This window comes from Pithys albifrons, chromosome 8 (genome assembly GCF_047495875.1).
Source record: "Pithys albifrons albifrons isolate INPA30051 chromosome 8, PitAlb_v1, whole genome shotgun sequence".
Taxonomy (NCBI): domain Eukaryota; kingdom Metazoa; phylum Chordata; class Aves; order Passeriformes; family Thamnophilidae; genus Pithys; species Pithys albifrons.
The window spans coordinates 19,163,126-19,190,227 of record NC_092465.1 but is presented as its reverse complement, the minus strand read 5'-3'; the positions used below and the strand labels follow the sequence as shown (position 1 = coordinate 19,190,227).

At 34.9% G+C, this 27,102-nt stretch overlaps 1 protein-coding gene across 4 annotated transcripts in view; it reads left to right on the top strand.

Moving 5' to 3' along the window:
- LOC139674832 (sodium channel protein type 2 subunit alpha-like) overlaps positions 1-22,618 on the top strand; it is a 75,690-nt gene extending 53,072 nt beyond the window's left edge. For all 4 annotated transcript variants that reach the window (XM_071561650.1, XM_071561648.1, XM_071561651.1 and 1 more), the window contains 10 exons: positions 908-1,028; positions 1,624-1,778; positions 2,796-2,969; positions 8,888-9,010; positions 10,895-11,176; positions 13,887-13,940; positions 15,068-15,205; positions 16,909-17,013; positions 18,097-18,367; positions 19,240-22,618. In XM_071561650.1, coding sequence (XP_071417751.1) covers positions 908-1,028; positions 1,624-1,778; positions 2,796-2,969; positions 8,888-9,010; positions 10,895-11,176; positions 13,887-13,940; positions 15,068-15,205; positions 16,909-17,013; positions 18,097-18,367; positions 19,240-20,432 — 2,616 coding nt within the window. In that variant the 3' untranslated portion in view covers positions 20,433-22,618. The remainder of the gene's footprint in view (positions 1-907; positions 1,029-1,623; positions 1,779-2,795; positions 2,970-8,887; positions 9,011-10,894; positions 11,177-13,886; positions 13,941-15,067; positions 15,206-16,908; positions 17,014-18,096; positions 18,368-19,239) is intronic.
- The last annotated feature ends 4,484 nt before the right edge of the window (positions 22,619-27,102 follow it).

Genomic DNA, 27,102 nt, shown 5'->3' with positions numbered 1-27,102 from the left:
TATTTTTAATGAAAATAATTAAAGACACAACAGTATTGACAACTGAAAAGTTACAAACTCTGATTATTGCATTTGTTGTGTACATCTTTAGCAGGTGTATCCTTTCAAAATACGCTTTCTTAAAAGAACAAAATTATGGGCAGTCTTGTATGACTGATGAACAGTTTGACCTGATCAGAATTTTAAGCTACTTGGTAAAAAGTTTCTTAATTTGATTGTTTTATATCACTTTCCAGCTCTTGCAGTTTTCAGATCCAGAAGTGCTTTTACTGTAGCAAGAAATAGCATTTCACTATACAAAAGAGTAGTAGAATGATAGAAAAATTTGAGGTGGGAGGGACATCAGAAAGTCTCTCCATAAGCACAGGAGACTGGAATACAAAGAAGATACTTTGGAACTGATAATTTGTGCTTTCTGCAAAAATTAAGTTGCACAGAAAATTGCCATTAAATGACATTATATGTGCAACTTTTTAATACAGATAAGGTGTATGTTAGTGAAAACACCATCTGTAGTGGTCATGAAGATGTATGTGGAGATTTCTCTTAGTTCATTTTGCTGGGGAAACTGAGACACGTTTTCAATGTAACCCAGTATAACAGTAAAAAAATTAAATAACTTGAGAGTGCAAGCTCTTCTGTTTTAATTCTACTAAGAATTCTTCAGAAGTCATATACGTGGATCAGGTTAGTAGTCAAACTATATTTCATTGTTCCTTATGAGAAGATAAATGGGGAAATAGATCTAAACACTGTACATGTCATTAATACGGTTTTGATTTTGGTGATGGATATTTGTAAGTTTACTATTCCTCAAAAGTCAGACTGGCATGATTTGATTCACTCTAATTTCTTAAGGACTATGTATCTAATGAGAAAAAATTTTTCTGTGGAACTTTACTTGCAGAAACTAAATGCATCAAGCTCATCAGAAGGCAGCACAGTTGATATTGCTCCTCCTGGGGAGGGTGAGCAAGCAGAAATTGAAAGTGAAGAAGCTCTTGAACCAGAAGCCTGTTTTACAGAAGGTTGTAAAATAACTGTTGACTTCAGAGATGTATTGCTAAAATTACATTATGACTAAGCATATTTAATTTTCTGAGGGTTTCAAATCTGGTGAACCTTCATGACCTCAAAAAGGAAATATTTTTTATCCTAGAATGCTGGAAATCAGATGTCAAAAGAAAGTTTCATGAGGTTTCAAGTAACTTTATATCTCTGGCCACTGTATACAGCTTTTAACTAAGAAACTTCATTGACTTTTCTATTGTTAAAATGCTTTTCAGTTATTTGAAAGGGCCCCTGAAATTTGGAACAAATAACTTTTTGTGTGACTCCATCAACAGTTGGAACAATTCCCTGCCAACAGTCAAAAAAATCAGTATTTTTTGAATTGACTTTACTCATAATTTTGTCTACTATTGTCTGCTTTTTCTCAAGATTAGTTATCTAAACTCAGATATTCAGCATCCTATGTGATGTGATATCCTATGTAGCATTCCAGTGATTAATTAGAAAAATATTATAAAATTAGTTAAAGCTTTTAACAATACTGATACAACAGTAAATACTGACTTTCAAGTAATTGTCTTTTGGATCCTAATATCTCCTAATCTAATGCAGGTTGTGTGCAGAAATTTCCATGTTGCCAAGTAAGTATAGAGGATGGCAAAGGAAAAACTTGGTGGAATCTTAGAAAGACCTGCTACAGCATAGTTGAACACAACTGGTTTGAGACTTTCATTGTATTCATGATTCTCCTCAGCAGTGGAGCACTAGTAAGTAGAACAAAATTGCAGATGCTGATATATTTAGATATCTCTTTAGGAGCAACAGCAAAAATCATGTTTGCTTCAGAAACACTTGATTTGCTTGAAGCTGTATTTCGTCATTTCAGGACAGAATGAAACTTGACCCAACCATGAAAAGGTTTCGTAAATTTTACATGCGCTTTTTAAGTGCTACTTTTGTCTTACCAGTGTAAAACTGGTGCAATTTTCTTTCAGACGAACATAGGTACTCAAACTTTATATTGCCTTCCAATTTTCAGCATGGTTGTCAAGAGACTGGAGTACAAAGGACTGTGAATATAGCTAAATGTGTGGGGTTTAAGTCATTCATTCCTTCTAAGCTCAGCCGCAAATTGAATCTTACTTATGAAAGACCATAACAAAAAATGAATTACTTCATTCTGTTCCTTTTTTGAAGGCAGCAGAGGTGGAAGAGTGCAGCAGCAAAATAAATCTAACAACCCCTTTCCAAAACGATCTACATTACCTGCCTTTCCAGCTTTACTCAAATTGAATATTTGCTACAACATAAATTTGCATAGTTGTACATTCTAGGAAATACATTGCTTTTTAATTTGACTTTAAACATAAGTTCGATTGATGGAGGATAGAAATGGAATCCCTCTAGCTGCTTTCTTGACTATCCAGACATATCTGAAAACAGTGATGTATGAGAAAGGTTGTGAGGTTTCTGTGCATCTTTGAAAGGTTCTTAATACTACAGAGGATAAAAAAGTCATGCTGCGAATTTATTTCTTCATTCATTAGCAAAACAGAAGACATACACATATATATATATATATATATGTATTCAACTCCAGACAGGGAAGAATACATAATGTTGCTCCAACTTGTAACATGGTTAAAGATGGGAAATATATAAAATTAGAGGATGAAGAACAAGGGGAAAAATAGTTCTGACCTACTTACTTTTTATTATTGATTCCTTAATTTTATAATGCATATTCTGTGAAACAGTAGTAATACCTGGATATATTTTTCTAGGCTTTTGAAGACATATATATTGAACAACGCAAAACTATCAAGACCATGCTGGAATATGCTGACAAAGTTTTTACGTATATTTTCATTTTGGAAATGCTTTTAAAATGGGTAGCATATGGTTTTCAAATATATTTTACTAATGCCTGGTGCTGGTTGGACTTCCTGATTGTTGATGTAAGTACAGAGTCATTAATACTGTAAAGTTCAATATAGTAAAGATCTTTATGTTGTAAAATTCATTACTCCTAAGTAATCTAACGTGCAAAATTAATTCACATTGTATAGTTACACTGCATTAATAGTAGCCTGCAGTGCTGGACATGTTATTTAAAGTACATTCATTTGCCAGAAGGAAAAGGATGGTTAGCCATAATTTTGTCCATTCTTTGTGGTTAGTAATTTCATGCCCAAGATATATCAAGAGATTTTATGAGCAAAACCCTAGTTTTTAAACATGCTGTCTTCAATGGACTCTGATCATACTATCTTATTCCTTGGCAAATAAAACAGTTCATTGTTCAAATTTCTTCTACAAATACTGTAGCTTTTCAAGTAAAACAAAATACATTTGATCCAGACTTCATCTGAGTTCTCAGAACTTTCTCCCTCAAAACTATCATGTTACCATTTTTAGTAAAAACAGAAAGACATTGGCTATTTGGTCTGAAAATTAACTAGTTTTAATAGGCTGACAATCTGCATTGATTAAATCAGCTATGACTTGGCAGGGTTTATGATAGAAGAGAGTGCAAGGTTTCTTGGCTGCCTTCCCAGCTGTTTTATACTTCTGTGCAAAGGCCTTGCTTATGTTGTCAGAAGGGATCAAAGTTGGGTTTGCTCCAGAATATTTTGGTTTCTTGCCTTTACACATTATCTGACCCAGTTCACTGGCTATACATGTCCTCAGTGTGGGACTGAGAGATGGCATCTCAGGGCAATTTCTGCCCATGCTACCATTTCTTGTGAAGTTTGCATAACTCTTGGTCCCATCAATACTTATTTCCTTATGTATATAGAAATGTGTCAGATTTGTAACTCCCACTGAAAAAAACCCCAAACCTAGCTGTATTGCCCATAACTCAGAATTGAAGACCTCTTTTTTCTAACTCGCCCAAGTTAAGTTTTGTTATACAGTTAATCTCTAGATCTGTGCTCTGGATCTGAAAATCTACACCAGAACAAAGCAGTGTGAATTGTTTCCTTAAGAGGAGGTTAATGAAGTAGAAGGATGCTCCCTTGCAGCATTATGTTGAGAATGGATTTTTTTCTTAGATAAACTAAAACTCATGTTTTGATTATTCTTTTTGTAATTTAAACCTTAACAGATTATTCTAAGCCATAGTCTATGGTTTCTTAGTTTAGCCTCAGAGATCCTGTTATCTGATCAGACTCTTAGATTTATAATGTACATCATCATAAGTAAAGCAGCTTATAAAACTAACATTTCACTCATAATTTATAGTTTTAAAAACAAAAGCATGAATAAATGAGATTGCAACTTTCTACTTTTGAAGAATTATATTCAGTGTTTCAGAAAGTGGTAAAAAATGCCTTACCTTGCTTAAGGTTAATTCAGTGATTTCTTTAGCACCACCAGAAAGCGCTTGAAAGAAAAAAGTGAGCTTGTGCTATCTTCCTGTGGAAAAGCAGAGAAAATACACTGCTTTAACAGACAGATTAAACAGGTGTGATTCAGTGGCATTCTGCCAGTGAGAACACCAGTGTCTCCTTCTTCATTAGAAGTGACTAAACTTAATCAAGTTGTTTAATTCCATTCCCTAAAATTATTCAAGAGCAAACACTGATAGTCCCCTTAGGGCTTTGGCATTTAATATCTCACATACCTGAGTGTCTCACTGTGAGAAGTGCCATAGTTGCTCTCACTGACTGTGACCGGATTAGCTTTTAATAATTATACTAAGAAATGGTAATTTTCAGCTCTGTTGGTTTACAGCTGTGACAGATTGGTACATCTACCTCTCTCAGTTTAATATTTTATCATGCCATCTCTCTGCCCCACTCTTCTGCCTGATGCAACAATGTCTGTAGCAAGGAGCAGGTATTTGGGTGGAGTGGCCTATGTACCCAAAATCACAATCTTTTAAATTAGATCAAACACATATATCAGTGGTTTCAGCAAGTAGACTGAATTTTGTATGCACACTTGCTTTTTCATGAGGGGAGGCTAATTATAGCAGAGATACCCAGTAAAGGCTTGAGACAGCAATGTCTTGACCAAACCCAACTAGGTGGTCCAGAACATGTCATCCCATGCCTTGGTTTTTGCTTTTACCTCTCTTTCTGACGCCATCTCTCATGAGTTTATTATGTCTAGATTTTAAGGTACAGCTGTTTGCCACACACCAAGCTAGGAACTAACTAGGACATCAGGAAAGAAGACAGGGAATACCCAATGAGTTTGTCAGTTAACACATTTGTTTGTGTTGTTTTCTGCTGTGATGTGTAACCTTAGATAATCTTAAACTGATAACATTTTATGCTGTATTTTTTAAACTTTATGAGTTGGTCCTATAATTTTGTATAGACACTTTATTTCTAAATCACTGTGTAATAAATTATACATGAATGAAATGGAAATAAGTAACATTTAAAACAAGTCATATATTTGCCAAATACTGTGGGGCAATAATGAATCTGTAAGTGAAATGAAATATTTGACCTTCCTGAAATTGCTCACACCTGATAGAATTGCAGTGAGTACAGATTTTTAATAATTAAATGTAGAATCCTTCAACTGGGCTTGTTGTATAGTACATTAAAAGCTGGTCATATTAATGGCCTGTTTAATGTTTCTTTCATATAGCTAAAAATATTTCATGCTTTTTGTAAAACAATTAAAGCAGTTTAATTAAATCATGCTCTCAACCCTTTTAATAGCTTTCTAGAATAATTAACTCACCAGCAACGTTCTGTAAAAGATCAGGGTCACATTATACTTCTGTGCCAAATGCCATATGCATAGAGGAAGAGGCAACTGCTGCTCTGACAATTTCATAATAAAACTAACAAGAAATTGGATAAACTTATTGATGTGTTGAAAAAACAGATATATAAAAAGATGTCACTTTGTCTTCCCAGCCAGTCTCATATATTGTTACATGCATCCTAACATGGATGCTATCTGGCTTGGAAAATCCAGAAAATAATGAAATTAAATAATTAATTCAAAGGAATATTCAGATGACATAGGCAGAAACCCCAAAACTGTTGTTCAGTGAGTTACAGAATAGAATCACAGCTTGCAAATATGCATCTAAACAAAATAATTTTTGATCACTTGCCAGGAAAGTAGGTTAAATTAAGCATTATTCACAAAGTTCATATAGAAATACATAAATATATCTTAGCATAGGGCCATAATATAAGATAGTCTACATAAAGCGTAAAAAGGCTGTGCTGGGTTTTAGTGTCATAGCTTCCAAGAGTGTAAAAATGCCTGCTTGGAAAACCAATAACATAGTTTCCATCTTTCAAAGAATAAGAAAAATCATTAACTTAGTACACAGAAAAAAATGGATTTTTTTGAGGTCTTGCAGTATATTTTTATTCCTAGTTAAGTGTAATATTAGAGCATTAAACTACATAAAAGATACAATAAGAAGCTGGAAGTGAGGAGGGCCATGTGCCACTGAGGACCTGGAATGAAATCACTTAATTAGCCCCCTCCCCAGTAGCACAGAATTCCTATGGATCAAACTTTAGGCCTAAATAGAAATAAAGTCAAGGTGAAGCTGTATGAACAACGATCTGGCCCAGATTTACAACCCTGACTGAGGATCTTGGGCAGGGCTAATAGTGACTGCTAAGTTTCTATATTAGAAGACAAACACAAATGAGGACATACAACTCCTCAGTTTTAGGATACAAATGTAGAAAATCTTTCCATGATTTTGAGTTAGTTTCCATTTCTTACAATTACTACATCTGCATTCATTCTTATCTCAAAAAAAGAAATTAATCTAATTATCACTGTACAGAGACACTTATTTTCTCACCTACTAGCAACAAAACAGATGGAACAGATGAGAGAAGAGCAAGGTAAGAAGACTGAGAACATCAGAGCAGTACAGAACAGCTGGATAGACAATTGAATTCCAAGCAGATCTTTGCTTGTCATATGAACTGTCCTTCAGAGGGAAGCGTTTTTTCCAATAGGTGAAGTATTTCTCTGAGAAACAACTTCAGGGTTATGGTGTAAGACACTAGCACCATGGTAAGAAAGCTGCTAAGTCTGAAAGAGAAAGCACAAACAAGACCAAAGAATGCCTTACAACCGCAACCTGAGAGCTGCCAGTACATGCAGTGCCCCTGAGCTTACAGGAGCTACTGCTGCCTAACTAGCTAGGAAGGAGTCTGCTTTGCAAAAGGCAGCTAAGGCACAGTGCTAGTTCGGGGAGAAAAGTATGAAATGAAGGACCCATTAATGTGATATCAATTTTAAAAGAGATGTTGTGCTCTCCCAGTGAGAGACGGATTTTTTTAATATTAGTTTCATAGTTCAATTTTGACTCATAAAATGTGCTATCTTTACACTAAAGTTTATTGTTATGTCTGGGTATCTTGTTGATGTGAGTGAATAAATGGCTATTCTATTAAAAATACAGAAAACTCCATGTCTTATTATCTCTGGAATGTATTAAAGGTGGTTAAGGATGAAAAAGAACTCTGCCACTGTAGAATCACAAGACGAATAAGTTGTACAAATAACAATTATTAATAACAATTAATGACAATAGTTAATGCAATGGTAGAAACACTGTTATCTCTTGTAAGTGAACAGACTTCAGCTACAGATTACAGAAAATAAGTAAGATATTCTTCATAATATGCTTATAAATCACAGCACATTACATTTATCCATTATAGCAATAAAATAATCCTTTCCTTTGATTAAAAGAACTACATCTTGGCATGTACTCCAGTTAAAATGTACAGTGATATGAATTCACTAAATACTATTTTCTGTTAGATTAAAATATATAGCAACATAGTAATGAATAATTGATTTGTATTTGCTCTTGGATTGTCCTTTTGAGAAATGATCTTGTAACTCTTATGTTTGTGAGTCATTTAATTGTTCCTTATGGATATAACTAATACAGGAAACCAACTTTTCATATATTTGGCAAAATCTCACCACTGTTATCAGTGAATGCCTGTTTCTGTACAGCCTTGGAAGAGTTCTGCACACAAATGAACATTGAGGGATTTTCTCAAGGACTGAAATAGTCTGTGTTCATTTATGTGTCTTCTATGCTTTTGGTGGTAGAACTGAATAAAATATGAACAAGGTATGATGTTTCCCCACTCTTGTCTCCAAAACTGCTCGAAGTAAATGAATTTCCTTCACATTAACACTGTCTGAAGCTCAGTTCCACTTGAGAACAAATTAATTGCTCCTTACTCAAGTGGATTGTCTTATAATGAAATCCCATAACATGCATCAGGATCTTACTACTGCTGTAGATAATAAAGTTCTTACTATAAGATTTATAAGGCTACCATCTGTTAATATGTATCCCATAATATTTTGCTGTATAAAAAAACAGAAAGATTTGTCAGGCAGGTGAGAAGGTACCCCCTCCTTCAATACATATTTCAGAAATATCCTGGTTATTGTTGCTATGAACTGTTTGACTTAGAAGTAATATTTATAACAAATATTTAAAATTAACCACTACAATGTTTAGCATAGCATTAGTGATTATGGATATTCAAAATATTGTCAGTAGTTAGTCAAGTGTCCTAATGTATTCAGAATTTTAAATATTTTGGAAGGTCAGACTTTAATGAAGTTATGGCAAGTATGGCTATTTAGTATTCCTGAAAATTATATCCTTTACCAATAGTGTGTTTCCATATGATTGTTAAAGCCTAATGAACCATAATAGACATTTGCTAGCATATATTTCTTTTTCAACCATGTCTTTATGAACCCTCTTGCCTTTCAAGCAGGTATGAAAATTGTGTCGTTCTTCAATTTGTCACTGTTGATTTGTTGATTGGATCTGTTTGGGTTTTTTTAAATAGTGTAGAAAAAATTTTAAATTATTTTTTCCTGTATTTTATAGGTCTCATTGGTTAGTTTAATAGCCAATGCTCTGGGCTATTCTGAACTTGGTGCCATTAAATCACTACGGACGTTACGAGCTTTAAGACCTTTAAGAGCCTTGTCACGATTTGAAGGAATGAGGGTGAGATAAAATGAATGTCTGAACAAATGTATGCATATAAAAATTAATGTATTAATGGTTCCACTCATGCCTTCTTCAAAGAACTCCAGAATGGGAATGCATGCAAAAACATGTGGGAAAAGGTCTCCCAACACATCCTTATAAACATAACTTGTTTACAGCTTACATTTGGAGATCAGCCCTTGTGCTCATTAGATTTGCCTCCTCACTGCTGCAGTTGTCTTATGCCAGCCCCCTGACTCTTGAAATTTCCACTGATTTGTGGACCTATAAAAGTAAAAGGACATGACAGATTTTAGAACAGAGGTTTGGAGTTATTTTCTGCAGTTTAGCTGGGAACATTTTTTATCAATTTCTGTAGCTAACTTCTATTTCTTTTATCAGTGGTTCAGGATAGAGAAGGATTAGACAGAAAACAAAGCAAAACAAAATAAGACAAGATGAAGAAGCTGACAAGAGTGACACACCAGAAACTAAAGCCTCACTGTAGCTCCCTGCCTACCTGCCTGGGGGAAAAAAATCCCACAATAACTGCTGTAGTATTAGGGAAAGATTTGCTGAACAGACACCTGAAATAAGCATAGGGTTGGGAGTATAGAAGGGAAGATATGGGAAATTGTTTTCTCAACTAGTGTCCTTTTAGTTCATTTGAATATATCTGCTTTACTCTTACATCTCCTCCTAGACAGTTAAAAACCTTCCTTTTCATATTCTGACCAAAAAAAAAAGTGGCACCTAAAGAAACTCTGTTAAACTGTCTGCTGAAAATGCAGACTATGCTATTTCCTGGAAAAACAAGGAAAAGTTACTGACACATCTCCTTTTAATATTTCCCTAAAATATTCCAATGCTGCAATACATATTTTTATAGTACTGTCATAGCTCTTCAGTTTCCAACTAAACAGTGCGGCTCCTGTCTGGGTCAGGACTGCTGGTATTCCAGAGGTGGTCATGCCAGCCAGTGTAGGGAAATGTGTCCTGTGGTACGTCACTGTCACCACTGTGTTTGACATGATTTGCATTCCAAACATCACACAAGTCCCTATCTAATATACAGACAAAATCGCTACTGATCCTAGACTATGTTCAGTCAACTTAGTGAAATGAAAAATGCTACTTTTTTCAAAACCAAACACAAAAAACTAATGCAGTCTCTACTGATTTGGTAGAAAATTATTGTCTGAAGATCTACAGCTTTCTGTTAGTTCAAGCACAATAAGTAAAAGAACATTTTTGTTAAAGGATTTTATCTGGTCTTTTACTGCCACTTGTCCATATAGAGTAGCTCAAGTGTATCAAATGCAGCCAATTACAAAGAAAAAGCAACTATAGTGATCCAAGCAATATAAACCCAAGACTTAGATATTGTTAATAAAAATTAAGATATCCTTAATTATGTTACATTGTATGTAGATACTAAAATATGCTGATGCCAATCTACACATGAAGTTTCTAAAATAAAATCATTATTAATGATAGTTTTACATGCACACGTTTTTATTCAGTCTTCCACATCATAATTTTTTAAGCTTTTTTTTTAATTGATTTTGATTTATATTGTTGGAATTTAACATTTGTTTCTCTCTTTCTCTCTAGAGCACACAAATTCTAAGAATCCATCTTGCTACTAACAGGTTTTCTTTTGCTTTTTTGGGTTTTTTTTTTTGACTTTTGCATTGTCTTTGTTTCCACATTATTTTATTTCTTGCTTTTTGCAATCTCATTAGCACTTTATTAAACTGTAATTAACATTTCCCCCGTAAATTTTAATGTAGTATTTTAACTGCCCATCCCATATTAATACTGTTTCAACATTTTTAAAGTGTTTGAAATTATTTTGTTCCCCATAAACTAAGTGGCTATTTTGTCTAATTTGTACAACAGGTGGTTGTAAATGCCCTTGTAGGAGCAATCCCATCTATCATGAATGTATTGCTGGTATGTCTTATATTCTGGCTAATCTTCAGCATCATGGGAGTAAATCTGTTTGCTGGAAAATTCTATCACTGTGTCAACACCACAACTGGTGAGATGTTTGATGTTGGTGATGTCAACAATTATACTCAGTGTGAGGAACTCATAAAAAGCAATCAGAGTGCCCGATGGAAAAATGTGAAAGTAAACTTTGATAATGTAGGAGCTGGATATCTTGCTCTGCTTCAAGTAGTAAGTAAATTCATATATTTTCTTTTTGCTCTTTTTAAAGAATCTATGGAAAATGGGCAAGTTAATACTGTTAAGTAGTGGAATAATTTTTTCCCAGCAATGATGTACAGTTCACATGGCTCTATTACATTCTTTCTTATAATTTTTGTAGTAATGATAGTAGAACAATTTTCCACTCCAAGGCTAGGGAACACAGTATCATGATGATAATGATAATAATAATAATAGCAATGTGAAAACAATAAGTGAAAAAGGTGCAAGAATCTTTTTAGTGGTATAAAATATAGAACAATCATATTCCTTAATATTTATTAAAGAGTCATTCTAGTACACTGAATAATCATTATGTTACTTACAGCATTATCCTTGTGAAGTATTAGATGTTATTTTAGTGCATGCCATATTCATTCCATTAATTACTGCTACTTATACAAAATCTGTACATTGTATTTTCTCTTCAATTCCTTATCCCGTGCACTGTGGTACACAAATGTTCTAAGTAGTGAACATATTTTATTTATGGCAGAGAAATAAAAACCTTAGCTCTTTACAGGCTCCTTGGCTTAGAACTGACCTTCTGATAGCTGGGATATGACCCAAAACACAAGCAAGAAAACATGCAGTTACATTTAGATGATTGCACTCTGTAGAAACACTTGCGTATAACTCAACATACCGCTACACTGAATGAAAGTTGTCAGAAATGTCATGAGATTGTTGCAGCTCTGATATTCAAAATTATCTAAGAACTGTATACTTGTTCCTTCTATCTCAGAGCAGCTCAGTATCCCTAGTTGACCTTATATCAAAAATTAACTACCTGGCTTAAAACGTTTTTCTTCTAAAGGCAATGTGACTGTTATGTGCTGAGCAGCAGTACTGAATGATGGCTCTGGTTCTCTGACTTCAGATCTCATTGCTACTGTTGTACTGGAGGTTAAAGTGAACCATCTTATTACCAATACTTGTCTCTGAAGATGTATAAGGAAAACTGCTAGTCTCTTGAAACTGTGTCTGAATTTCATCCTTATCACATATCCAGACAGTCTTGAACTTTAAGGACTACCTCAATAATGTGAACCTTTAATTCTTCTCTTTCTTTTGGTTTTTTGGGGGTTTTTTTTGGTCCTGATTTTTCATAGTTTTCTTTTTCAAATATTCCCTTCTGACCTTTACTTTTCCTTCAGAGATTAAGTGATCCTTGAGCACGTACTGTATCACCTCTTCATCTGATTGTCTCCATTAACAGTCTCCCTCCACTCTTGTCCTGTATTTTTTGTTCTTGCTGAACTCTGCTCCTCTTCTATGCAAAGTATGCCAAAAGGCTGACAATTGTCAGCTGAGCCAGAAAGCTTTGTGAAGCCTGGCTCCAAGCATACCTTAGTAAAGTGATGATGCACTGCAGGATTCAGGAGGATAGGAACACTTCCAGAGTGCAAGTTTTCTGCTGTGAAAACTGGCAACCGTACTGAACGGAGGGAGGCGGGTTTGTGACCTGCAGAGACGACTTCACAGAAGTTACTGCAACAGGCAACTTTTATTCATCCGCTCACAAAACTCTTATACACTTCAAAAGTTGAATCCCTCCGCAGCTCTGCCACCTTGGCACTGATAATTGGTTAACAATGCTGTTTACATGACAATGCCCGCTCTAATTGGCCGATTACACACATCTGTTGAGAGGGTGGCAGGAGCTGCTGACCTCATTAACTAGTCCTTGAAGCTACAACACGCTAAGTACAGAAACAAGTTCAATACACAACTAACACTTTAGATCTAAGAGCATATAAAATCCCAACACTGTACCAATGTCCCAGAGCTACTTCTGGCAAGCATAGATGAAAATATACTCCTTGGGATTTTTTCTCTCCTAAATCTTCTCAGGAATGATGCTCTTTCTGTTCATTTCACAGGCTTTTTAGCTTTTTTTTTTTATTGTGAATAAGCTTGAAAACCCTGGCTAATGATTGCACACTCACACTTCCACCTAGCATGTCACACCAACCCTTTGCTGTTTCTTAGAAAGTGGACATTCTTGACCCATGGAAATCACCTTCTGAGAGCAATGATGACAGATCTTTTTTACTCTTTACATAGAAAAAGTCTCTATAGGAACTCAGACAAATTTTTATAGATGTTAATCATAGCTCTTTCTAGTTCACTTTCTGGTCTTCTGTAAAACAAATCTCTCCAGAATCAATGTATATTTTTACTTTGGACAGTCTATTCCTTTTAGCTATGGGAATTAAAACATTTCTAAAAATACCATGTCAGTTTAGACACAGAAAAAGCATTCAGATGCATGTTGGTATCTGTCCAGAGGTTGTATTGCTAATTTCCCCAATTCACACTGTAAACTTAACAAGATGGCTGCAGCCATGAGTGGTTCTAGTGGATTCTACCTAAACATCTCTAGCATTAATGTCTATTTAAGTCTATCATTCTTCATCTGCAAAATAACAACTGCAGCTCCAAACACACCATGGCCTTGCTGGGACATTCAGAACCTGGGTTTTAATATTTTTGTAATACCTAAAAAATAAATTCTCAAAAACCCCCATGTTTTATTATACCTGTGTTGTTAGGTGTGGTTTATAAATTTAGAACTGATTTTATTAAGAGTCAAGGTCCAGATAAATAAATCAATATCCCAGTTAATTTCCACATTATGAATTTTAACAGGCAAGATAAACAACTGTTCTTTTCCTAGGCTACTTTCAAAGGATGGATGGATATTATGTATGCTGCTGTTGATTCACGAGATGTAAGTGTAAGACTTTCAACAATCATCTGTTGATTATATTATCTTATAGAGTATATAATTTAAACAGCTACACACACAATATCATTAAAAATTATAACCAGCGCCAACACATATTTTTTGGAACCTTAGAATTTTTACTGGGAAGAATTTAATCCCACTTCCTTCTGTTCAGCCAAATAAACTAGACTTTTTTTTGGAAATACTAATGTTAATGTATAAGAACAAAGAAGAGGTTTTTTAATTAATTCCTTTGTTGATCATGAGTATGAAGTCATTTAAGATTATATAGTTCAGTTTTAAATATGGAATATATTCATATTGTTTTATCATTTTTAACTGTGCATTTCATTGTTTCCTTACACTGAGCACTTATGTTATCTAGATATTTAGGAGCAGTTAGATTTTGAGGTTGAAGATCATCTGTTACACTTTCTGGGGATTAGAATTTTATCTTGGCTACAAAACTAAGCCTATGTTAAACTTGTATAAACAGTCGTGTTAATAATATTGTCTCCCGAAGTAAAATATCCTATTTAATTATCTTCAGCATCGCTACATTCCTGCTCACTGTGCTGTAGAGGTGCAAGTGTTGAGATGTGAAATCCAGCAGAATCAAGACACTAACAAAATCCTCCTTGACATTTGCCTCAATTTAATGGATTTCACGAAACATATTCACTAGAAATTTATTGAGAGCATCTATTCTTAGCTGGATGTAAGAATGCTCATGCAAGACCAAAAGAGTTCTGAGGAGATTTAGGCGATAGCAAAATTCATTGGGTTTGTTGCATGAAAATATACTGAATACAGTATAAAATATTTAGATTTCTGCTGTTAACATTTGAAGTACTAATGACTGTTCTAAGTCCCACATTACTTCTTCCTTCTATACGAGGAACTATTTATATATGTACATACACAAACATATCTGTGGGCACATTTACTTTAAAATTCCATGTGAGCAATAATTCTGTCAGCTTCCAGTTCTTCAAATATTCATTGGAATGGACATGTTGGATCTTTTTAATAAATTTTTGCAGTTTATAGCTTTTCTAGCTGAGATAGCATATACTTTGTCTTTTAAATCTAGTATTCTCATGGGTAATAAAATTTATAATATTTTGTAGGTAGAAGATCAACCTAAGTATGAGGACAACTTGTATATGTATCTCTACTTTGTCATCTTTATCATATTTGGATCATTTTTTACCCTGAATCTTTTCATTGGTGTCATTATAGACAACTTCAACCAACAAAAAAAGAAGATAAGTATTTAAAATGTTTCCATAGTGTTATAAATGATTAGCTATAGTGAATTAATAAGTTATTTATGTAAGGCTAATAAAAATGAAAAGCCTTTTCAAGACGTTGAATAAAAATATCTCATTTTATAATAATCTGTGCTAAAATCTGGGGATATGATCTTGAACTTTTCATTTTAGCATTTTGACAAATGAAGAGGTGCAAATCATGAGTTGGTTCATAATAGTTTGCTGATTGTGTAAATAGCTAAAATGAATATGAAAAAAGGAAATGTGTATTATTGGTTTGGTTAGATGTGATATTATCTGCCATGAAATAATTTCTTTTTAAATTAACCTTAAAGAATTAATATAAATTAATTTTAATTAATCTTATAAACTGTTAATGCTTAATGAAGATGCAATACAGCATTGTGTTCATACAGTGGATAATGGATCTGCAAACTGATGAAACAGTGAGTTAGGTCTGATACACCTCAGAAGACCAGGCTTATAAAGACAAGTTAAAATATGTACAAAAGAGCTCTTTTTTTCTAACACTTTTGTGAGAAATGAGATGAAATTGTCAAATGCATTTCTTGTCAATAACAAAACAAAGGTATAAAGGGAAGGATGTTTTTTGTATACATTTGACATACAAGTATGTTTAAAAATAATTCTATTGATAATGCATACAGTTCTGTTTTAAAGAAATTAAAAAACTTAAAATTGCAATTAATCACATTTAAAATGCTTCAAAGCCTCTCAATTCTTAGCCTTTAAAAGCCCCAAAGAACTAGAACCTCAAGGTCATTTGTATGCTGTGAAAAAGCAGCTTCATAGAATTTGCATTTATCCAATCAGCAAACAACAACCAGCAGTACTAAACAGAATCTATGGTAATAGAAAATTGTGAACTACAGAAATTTTTCCTTGTGAAAATATTATTTAGCTTCCTAAAAGGGTCATAAACATGTCTGGGTTTCTTCATCAGTATCTATCAATCATGTGATGCTTCAGGCTATGATAGCCAGTTTAGGAGACAGTGACTTTGACATTGTGCTTCCATCTGACTTAGTGCAGACTCATCAATAAACGCAATTCACTTATACTGAAATTCAGTCAGTTTCTCACCTAAATGACAGGATTTGCATCTGCAAACAAGGGCTAATTTGAATTAGTCAAGGTTCCAGTGATGTTTTAATTAATAATTTGCTATGACATAATTTGGATTACTTTTTAAGTTTATATCAATGGTGATTTTTTTATTTTCTCATTAAACCCACATATTAGACACAAATACTGTCCCTTGACACAACTTGTATCTCAAAGTTATGCTGCTTTTAGGCCTGTCTGGCTGTAATTCTAAAAATCTATATAGACTATGGGACATTAAGGCACTGGCCACTCTCATATTCCCTAAACATATCCTCATCAGCAAGTTATTCAACAGTATCAGTATGGAAAGAACCACTTTAGCCATGTCAGCAAATGTGAGCATGAAGACACTGTAAAACCCTACTGTCAACCTGACAAGGCATCAGTAAGGGAGTTTTTCTGTGTGTTAGGAATGTATATGAGCATCTCCACTGTATATACCTGAAAAAATCCCCCTTTTTCATATATAATTAAAATATAAATGTAGTGTTCTATTACAGAGAGACATACTGTAGTTAATGTTTTATGTGTGGACATGATAGTAATTAGTTTTGGTATCATTTCTTTACTTTGGAGGTCAGGATATATTTATGACAGAAGAACAGAAGAAATATTACAATGCAATGAAAAAACTGGGATCCAAAAAGCCACAGAAACCTATACCAAGACCAGTGGTATGAGCGATTTGATTCATATACCCCTAATACTAAATACACATTTGAGATTATGGTATTAGCCACAAGAGGAAGTTATATGTCTGGCAAGAAGACATTTTTCCACTTATATTCTTGTAAATTTGTTCCCTTTTGAATGCATCAGATTAGATCATTCATGTTTCATTTAAAAACATACACTCTGAAGTGTGAACTGTAGGATTTAATAAGGCTAATGTGATACATTTAGAATTCACTGCCAAAGTCCTGGAAAAACACAGTTGATTGGAACATTTCTAGGTTCTTGTTATGAGGGATAAACTTCATTTTCAGGTTTGGTCTCCTTACAGAGAATTTGTAAGAAATGGGCATGCACTGGCCCTTTTTGCTGAAGACAGAAAGAGGTGGTGGTCACCTAATGCGAAAGAAAAAGACAGATGCAGAAAATCTTACAGAATAAAAGAATGCCCTAGGGAGTAAAGCACAAACTAGGATAAATTTGTCTTAAACCACTACTCTTGTTATTTACTGAACTCCTACAGTGTTTGGAAAAAATAAAGTACTTGTTGCACCTTATGCACCAAGCGGTTAAAAATAGCCTTTCTAAGGAGAGACATATGGCAATAAACGTTGAGCTAAGTACTAAAGAAAAACTAGAATATTGCAGTCATGGTGTGTTTGAGACATGTAACTTCAGTGGCCTAATGATCTCACCCAGCACAATTAATTTAAGGAAGACAGAGGGCTAGCATTCTAAAACCACCTGAGAATAGAGATAAGAAAATTAGTTTCTATTTGGCTGGTACTCTGGGTATCAAGTTCTAACACCTTTTTTTACAACAATAATATCAATTGTCATTGTTACTACTCTTATGATTGCATTGTTTCCCCTTCCTGTCTCTTCAGCCAACAGTGTTGAACTTCTTGATTCACTCTAACAAGATGAGACACAAACAAGCATGGGTTAGATGTGTATTAGCACCTCTACTGTGAATGGGTCTTGCTCTGCACTCCTCAATCTTGAAGGGAGCTGCTTTCCCATTTGGCATTTTTAAAGACAAATATTTTCAGAGTATGAACTGTATTCTATTTTGGTTTTTGCAGAACAAATTCCAAGGCATGATCTTTGATTTTGTAACCAAACAAGTATTTGATATCAGCATCATGATACTCATCTGCCTTAACATGGTTACCATGATGGTAGAAACAGACGACCAGAGTAAAGAAATGGAAACAATTTTATCCCGGATTAACCTGGTGTTCATTATCCTTTTCACTGGAGAATTTGTCCTGAAATTGATTTCACTTCGTCATTACTACTTCACTATAGGCTGGAACATTTTTGATTTTGTGGTTGTGATTCTCTCTATAGTAGGTAAGAGCAATTCCCTTTCAGGAAAGAACTAGTAGAAATAAGGAACATTTGTTCAAGAATGTTATGATACTGAATATGAAATTTTCTGTTTCCTAGATGACTTATATGTTGATTCAGATCTTCATACTTTATGGCATACAATATATGAAATGTTGCATATAAGATTTTTATGTTTACCATTAGATCTATTCTGATTTTGTACATCAAAAGACATAATGGAACTGTTTGGCACATTAGATCAACATGCACAAATATAAAGAGTAATGTTTAGTGATACATGCAAACTAACCACAGATTTACTTTAAGTAGTAAACCTAAAATCTGTGTGAAAGAGATGAGATTTTTCTTTGCTTTTGCAAGCTAAGATCTTGGTAAATACTTATACTTCTTTCAGTTAAAAGCTAATGACTCTCCATGGTGCAAATGAGGCCATGTGACAAAACTTTATTCTTACTGAGTGACGCATCAAAAAGAGATGATGCTGATACAGTGTAGATCTGTTAAAAATCAGTGATTTGCAAAAATTAAGCCAGTATCATCCTTCATAAAAGATAGTGGTTATAGGCTCAGCTTCAAGAATTAACTGTATATGAGACATAAATTTCCTTTCCCAGCTGCTTTAGGAACCACTGAAAGCTTAGACAGGCACTAGCTACCTGGCCACAAGCAGTCTTCTTTCTTTCACTTATTTCCCTTCCTATTTCAACATAAGGAAGACGCTTTCACCTTAATAATGTAATAATTTGCATAATGTTTTGCTATAACATAGATTCCCTATACTGATTGTTTTGGAGATAGCAATACACAAATCTTTCTATAGGTAATGAATGAATTTTAAATTGTATTTTAATTATTCAATTTTTTTTCTCTAGGTATGTTCTTAGCTGAGATGATTGAGAAGTACTTTGTATCCCCCACACTATTCAGAGTCATCCGACTTGCCAGAATCGGTCGAATCCTGCGCCTCATCAAAGGCGCCAAGGGAATCCGCACTCTGCTTTTTGCTTTGATGATGTCCCTTCCTGCTCTGTTCAACATTGGTCTGCTGCTCTTCCTGGTCATGTTCATCTATGCCATATTTGGCATGTCCAACTTTGCCTACGTGAAGAGGGAAGTTGGGATTGATGACATGTTCAACTTTGAAACGTTTGGCAACAGCATGATCTGCTTGTTTCAGATCACCACGTCTGCCGGCTGGGATGGTTTGCTCGCCCCAATCCTGAACAGTGGGGAGCCCGACTGTGACCCCCATAAAGATCATCCAGGGAGCTCTGTGAAAGGTGACTGTGGCAACCCTTCTGTTGGGATTTTCTTCTTTGTCAGCTACATTATTATCTCCTTTCTGGTAGTGGTGAACATGTACATTGCTGTGATTTTGGAGAACTTCAGTGTTGCTACTGAAGAAAGTGCTGAACCCTTGAGTGAGGATGACTTTGAGATGTTCTATGAAGTCTGGGAGAAATTTGATCCTGATGCAACACAATTCATAGAATATAGCAAACTGTCTGATTTTGCAGCTTCGTTAGATCCACCTCTTCTCATTGCAAAACCAAACAAAGTGCAGCTCATTGCAATGGATCTGCCCATGGTGAGCGGTGACAGAATTCACTGCCTTGACATCCTGTTTGCTTTCACCAAGCGTGTTTTGGGGGAGAGTGGGGAGATGGATGCCCTCAGAATACAGATGGAAGATCGGTTTATGGCAGCCAATCCTTCTAAAGTCTCCTATGAACCAATTACAACCACATTGAAACGAAAGCAGGAGGAGGTGTCTGCTGTCATCATTCAGCGTGCTTATAGACGTTATCTTTTAAGGCAAAAAGTTAAACAGGTGTCTAGTATATATAATAGAAATAAGAACAAAGAGGGAGATGGACAAGTAATAAAAGAGATAATTATTGAAAAACTAAAGGGGAACTCCACTCCAGAAAAAACAGATGAGAGTTCCTCTACAACTTCCCCACCTTCTTATGACAGTGTAACAAAGCCAGACAAAGAAAAATATGAGAAAGATAAAGCAGAAAAGAACTACAAAGGTAAAGACATCAGGGAAAATAAAAAGTAATGATCTAAGAATTTTGCTTGTGGGACAACTTGTTTACAGTCTTTGAGAATGAAGCATCAACTGGACTCCTGCAGGAGCTTTATGCCAAACCGACAGTTTTTACACATCTCTATGTGTGTGTGTGCGCGCGCGCATGTGTGTGCATATACATACATTATATATATACTTAAGGTCAGTGCCTATAACAAAACAGTGAACCTCCATCATCAGACTGTGACTCTGTCAATCAGGGTAAAAAACTTGACAAGAGGTTACTGTTTTTACTACAGCTGACACTGCTAAGAATGAGGGAAAAAGTGGCTCCACAGAAAAGACAGAGCATGAAATGAGTGCAAAAGGATACTTTATGTTTTACATGTAGAACAGTAATTCTCTTCACTGTTTGTAAAGCAACAGCTACATTTGTCATATTTTTACAAAATCGGTATTAGTGTATTTATCATTTTTTAATTCACAGGTTGTTTACTATTATATGTGACTATTTTTGTAATAGGTTTTATGTTGGGGAAAGAGGTATGAGGACCAGGAGTTCTACTCTCAGATTCTCTATAATGTACAGATAAAGTTGATTTGCATAGGCATGCTGCACTTGTCAATCATGCATAAATAAAAATATGACATTGCACAAAGCTAAAAATTTTAAGAACTTTCATGTCAGGGTTGCTCTTAAATTGAGGTGTTCTTACTACTTGTATGGCTGCATCAAGATTATGTGCATCCAGATTAATGTGCCTGGAAAGTCTCCTCTAATTTACAGGAATCTGCAATGACTTATTTTTATGTGAATCATTAAACATGAACAAGTTCATGGTTTTGTTAACATATTTACAGCTCAAAAAATATTGTGCAGTTTCTGCACGGAAAAAAATAGCTTCACCAAAATATATCTGGTAGCTCTTTTCTTTTTTTATTTTTTTTTAAAGAGCTCAGATTTTTTCCTGACTGCTTTTCTTTGGTTACTGTCTTTTCTCATTATGGCCAACATCCAATCAATCCATTAAATACCATTTTCCATGTAAATATTAACATACGTATGTGCATATTTGAGCACAGAATTAAATAGCTTTGCCACATGAAATTGCATCAGATATGTACCACATTATGGTTAATTCACAAGAGCTCAACAGGACATGTTACATTCCATGTCATTATAGATAGTTAGGAGAGTATCACTGATGCATTGCAATGCTTTTGCTGCTGTACCTTGCTCCTTCCACTGTCCACAGTCTCCACTATAGGAAGCCATGTGTCAGTGGTGAAGTGAATCAAATTGTCCAACCAGACCTCATTCTTTCAAGTCATTAAGCAATAGTTTGCAGCTATTTATGAGCTTTTTTAATTTTGCATTTTAAATTTGAAGTGGCTGCTATATGGTGTAGAATCAGACTGTACAGGCCATATTGCAAATTGTTTAACCTGTTGAAAATGTGGTTAGCATATATAAATAATGTAAAGAAATACTATTTGGCAACATTTTTGTATATAAGAAAAGTGTCTTCAAGTTTAGATCACTGTTTCTTATATTTCTTTTCTCATTCACATGGCTTATTTTCTAACCACAGTAATTCCAAACTGGAATCATCACACTATGAGAAAAAAAAAGTGAGTATTTGTAGACTATCTTGTTTTAATATTATATATGCATATATTTCAATGTGAAGTAAATTGTGTAAATCTGGAACCCAGCTTGTTTCCAAATAGTTACAGGACATAGCAAGGAAAGCATTAGGGCAACGTGCAAATTTCTAGGACTGTTTGCATCAGAAGTTCCAAGATAGTCTCATAGTTCATTAAATCCTTGCTATCTTGCAGAGTTTGTTTACATAGTCTACTCTTATTCTTTTTTGAATCACACTGCACTAGGCTTGTACAAATAAAATATTTCCCAAGAAAAAAAATGGCACATTTGTATAATCAAGGACATCAGGACATTTTGTGTTTCATACACAAGCTGACATAAAATGTAGAATCTTTCTTTTACAAATGCTTTTGACTTGTAATGTGTTGGTGAAATGCATGCAGGAAAATGTTATTATCATAAACAACAAAAACAATATTACAAATGAGCCAAAAAATAAAGATTTTTTTTTATTGTGTTAATTTTGCTTTGTCTCTGTCCTTCTGTTGGTTAAAGCAAGACAAAAACTGGCTTTGGTACAAATAAAGAATGCTTTCTTTTTCACTAGGGCTAAGTAGCCTATTCTTCATATTTTAACTTTTATGTAAAATAAATATAAAAAAAAGTATCTAAGAACTTTGATCAGACACCACTGATCTCTACTTCTTTGTCACCAGCATATTGTTTGGGGAGAGCACAGGACACCTACACATTCTGCCCCAACAGCCTTTGTGTCAACCTTCAAGAGCCCTTCCCAACCATAAAGGCACTGCTCAGTTTTGTTTTAATTTGCCACAGTGCTGCTACCAAAGCTGCTCACGTTTTATAAATCTTAAATATGTAAACAAACTAACCAGCAAAATTCCTTTGTTTGGTCCTATATAACATTCAGGCCAAAGGGCTCATTGCAAGCAGATAAAAGTTGGTTTTGGTTGTACAATGATTCGTTTTATTCCAGTAATTCTCAGAAGTAATAAATACCATTTCACTTGATCTCACAAGAAAGGAACCACACTGAAACTCAGCTGTGTTAAGAAGTGTTCATACCCCATAATAACTGGATGTTACGTAGTAACCTTTGATTTAATATGGATCTTGTCAAGGGCAGAAAGACATAGGACATTGAAACACCATATTATCTTACTGAATTTAAAAAATATTATTATATTTTAAAATTAGCAATACGTAGCATATTCCAGGAGTTTACTCACTGGCATGTTTTCAGTGTTTCTTAATATTTGGATATTATGCCATATTACCTGTATTTTGGCTAAATACTAAATTGCTTATATGACCATGAAATAAATAATGGAACAACATTAAGTCTACAATCTATTAAAATCTCTAATATGATGAATATCAGCAATAGCCGCAGCACCCTGTGACTTGGGCTACCATGCAGTGGATAAGCCATAGTTGCTTAGTATGTATATAGAGTTCTTCAGGTGGCATGTTCGGGAAGCATAGGAGAGAAGCAATGTTAGATTTAAATTATGCAAACTCAATCGATTTCAGTGGAAAAAAAGAATAGGTAGAAGGGAAGAAGTTGTTCACAGAATCAGCAAAGTGTAATTAGAAGGACACATGTTCCCTCAAAGCAGTAAGCCTGTTCCCAGTCCAGGTGAAACCAAGACCTTCAGCCACTCCTGTTCATGCACACCAAAAGCACTGTCAGTGTTTTCGCACATACAGTACTTGGTAATGAAGATGGATACAAGGCCCTTAATTTGCTGAGTACTGTAAGAGACTCCATGTGAATGGCTTTCCCTATACTAGAAAAATGCCATACTAAGAACACGCAGAATTGTCTAGCCTGCTCATATCATTAGCTCCTGGAGCTGGTCCTAGCCCTCTCAGAATACAGAGTTAAGGCTCTAAGATATGGCCTTCCCCAGTTGGCTGGGCATCCTTGCAAGCACTTGGCCTGCAGGCCCAAATGAGGGAATCCTCTACCTTCTGTCAATGTCAATATGTACATCCGTGAAGTCAAAGTCTTACATCATTTATTCCACTGCTCCTCCGACTGCCTCATCTCACCTTATAAATGATTCAATTTACTTCCAGAGACCTTTGGAGCTCTTCTGCTTCTTTGGTTTTTGACTTCACATCTAACAATTGTATTTTACTCTTAACTATTCTTATTACCTGTTCAAAACAGCATCTAAAATCTGCAGAACTATTACTCTGTGAACAGGTTGGCAAGTGTTCTGATGAGGAACAACAGTTCAAAACTCATTTTCAGGAACCTGGACTCTCTTACAGTACTCTGCAAATTAAAGGTATTGAATCCATCTTCATTACCAAGTACTGTATGTGTGAAAACACTGACATATGACAGGCTGCCGTTAGCAGTAATGGCTGAAGGTCCTGGTTTCACCTGGATTGGGAACAGGTTTTGAGGGAATCTGTGTCCTCCTAATTACACTTTGCTGCTTCTGTGAACAACTTCTTCCCTTCTATCTATTCTTTTTTCCACAGAAATCAATTGAGTTTATAGAATTTGAATCTAACATTGCTTCTCTCCTACGCTTCCAGAACATGCCACCTGAAAGAACTCTACGTGCACACTAGGCAAGCCAGTATTGATGGTTATTCCAGTCAAGCAGGGTTTTATATTCCTACCACATTGTACTTGTAGTCATTCTCCACCACCTACAGTCACCAAAGGAGGAACCCTTATTTTATTACCTCCTAAAATCCTCATTGTATAACTATAGTGATCCATGTCCAGGTGAATTTTAACATGTCGAATTTTAAAATGCCTTCCTCTCTGTATTAAACTTCTTATCTGTCATGAGTTGCCAAAATGAGAGCATTAGTAATGTTGACAGTAGTGCTAGGTCACTCTTCTAGTATTAAGTTCATTACTTGGTACTTTTCCTTAGTGAGTTTTCAGATGAAAAATTTCCACATGGATGCCCAGAAAGGAGACATATTCCTGCTCAGTCCATTATAAATTAATTCACAGGGCAGCACAGCTTAATACTGTTCCCGAGCAAGTGTTCCCAGAAATCCCAGTGCCTCACAAGAGCTAATGCAGCAGTACTAACATGTGCACAGTCATGAAAGAGTAACAAGCTTGCAGAATTAACTGAAGCTAATTCAGCACTGAAGTAATATTAACAAAGGCGGAAAGATCAGTGTGCAGTGGCAAAAAAAGCCCAACCATTTCCTCCAAGAAGGAGCAGACTGGCCACAACAAAGAAAAGTGGCACTGCCATTAAGGTAAGTTAGGATCCTGAGTAGTCAAATGTATTTATTGGGAAATTCATTAATCCATTAACAGAAATGGTGAGTACTCAACACTCTTTAGTCCATTATTAATTGTATACTGTACTTTATTGAAAAAAGATCAATCATTTAGAAGGTAAAGTCATTATAGGAATAAAAGGAAGAAAGCTCTTGTTCAGAGGTTTAATCTCTTACAGGATACATTATCATTATTGATATGTGAATTGTCAAAATTGCGTGAAGGTTTTTACATTGAAGGGCTTAACTCTCTTGATGTGCCGTGTTATTTTTATGTTCATCCCTTTAGTTCTTCATCTAGACAGATAAAATTGAAAAAAAAAAACATAAAGAAAGCTGAGCAGAAAAGATTACGGAACAACAAAATCCTATATTTAAAGTAAGTTTTTATTTTTTATTTTTTTGTCATTTTATAGAATGTTTCATTACCCAGACAGAGATAAACCTCAGAAAAGAGAAATAACACCATGAGTGAGGCTCAGAACCACAGAAATACGTAATTATAATTAGACAAAACAAATAGCAACCACAGCTCATTAGTCATGTGTTAAAATTACTGAGCTAGTTACAGTGGATGTTTTCTAAAAGATCATGATTAGTTCACATACAATTTAATAACAAGACCAGATAAGGTAAAGGGGGATGGTGTAGTGCTGTAATCTGTTTCCACTAAACACTACAGAGCAGGGGTGTGCTTTGTCTTTGTAATGTAACACATACACTCCATCACTTTACAAATTAAACACTACACCCTCACAGAAGAAAATATACTGCAACATGAGGCTTGGCTAAGCTAAGAAAATAAATTGTACTGCAGTAGCCTAAGTAAACTGAAGCCAATTACCATCTCTCAGGAGAGAAGACAAATCACATGCATCTCTGCAGCAAGTGCTATGCTTGATGCATATAAGAAAAGACATATCATGAACAATTTATCGCAGTAAAGCAGGCATTCGTTCCCAAGCATTCTACACTTCAAGTACTTTTCCTGTATAATAAAAGCCATTTAATTTTTTTTCTCATAACCTGCATTAAGGAGTAGTAGGGAAAACAGTATCCCCCTAAAAGGGATTCTTTGTGTTATAGGAAACACACATAAAAAATACAAAAAGGATTTACCAGACCTTCCATGGCATTGCTGTTTTTTTTAATAAAACTATGAGCCTCTCACAGGAATTTCAGTATCAGAGGGTTATTTACAATTTTTTCTAAAACATTTATAGCCTGTACATCGACCACAAACATTCTGCCTCACCATTTCCCTGATGTAGAAGGTTTTGTGTTGCTTTCAGAAGGCATAGCCCCAGGTATGTGCTTACAGCGAAGTACAAGCAAAGTACAGTCTTAATGAATGAAGTCGGTCATCCTAAATCAAAGTGGGTCATGCCATTTTTTCCCTCAGTCTAATGCAGTGATACCAAATTCAGCAAACCAAAAGATGCAGTTTAACAACATGACATGTATTAGTAGCTATAATCAAAGATAACATGCACAGGTTTTTTAATTATGTCATACAAACACTGTAAGTGGTTGTATTACGTATTTCTTCCTGAGAGAATTGGAACTGATTGACTGAGTTGAACAGCCACAAAAATTTACACTTCTTCACATTTTTTCTCTTGTTGCTGTTACAGGGGGATGACAGTGACGAGTTTAATTTTATGGCTGCGGTACACACTTCAGAGACCCCAGCTCTGATGTAAGGAAAGAAATTGATTGACCCAGAAAAAATAACAGCTTTTTGTCTCTGCTGAATACCAAAGGCCTTATCCTACCTCTTCATGCAAATAAGTAGAGAAATAT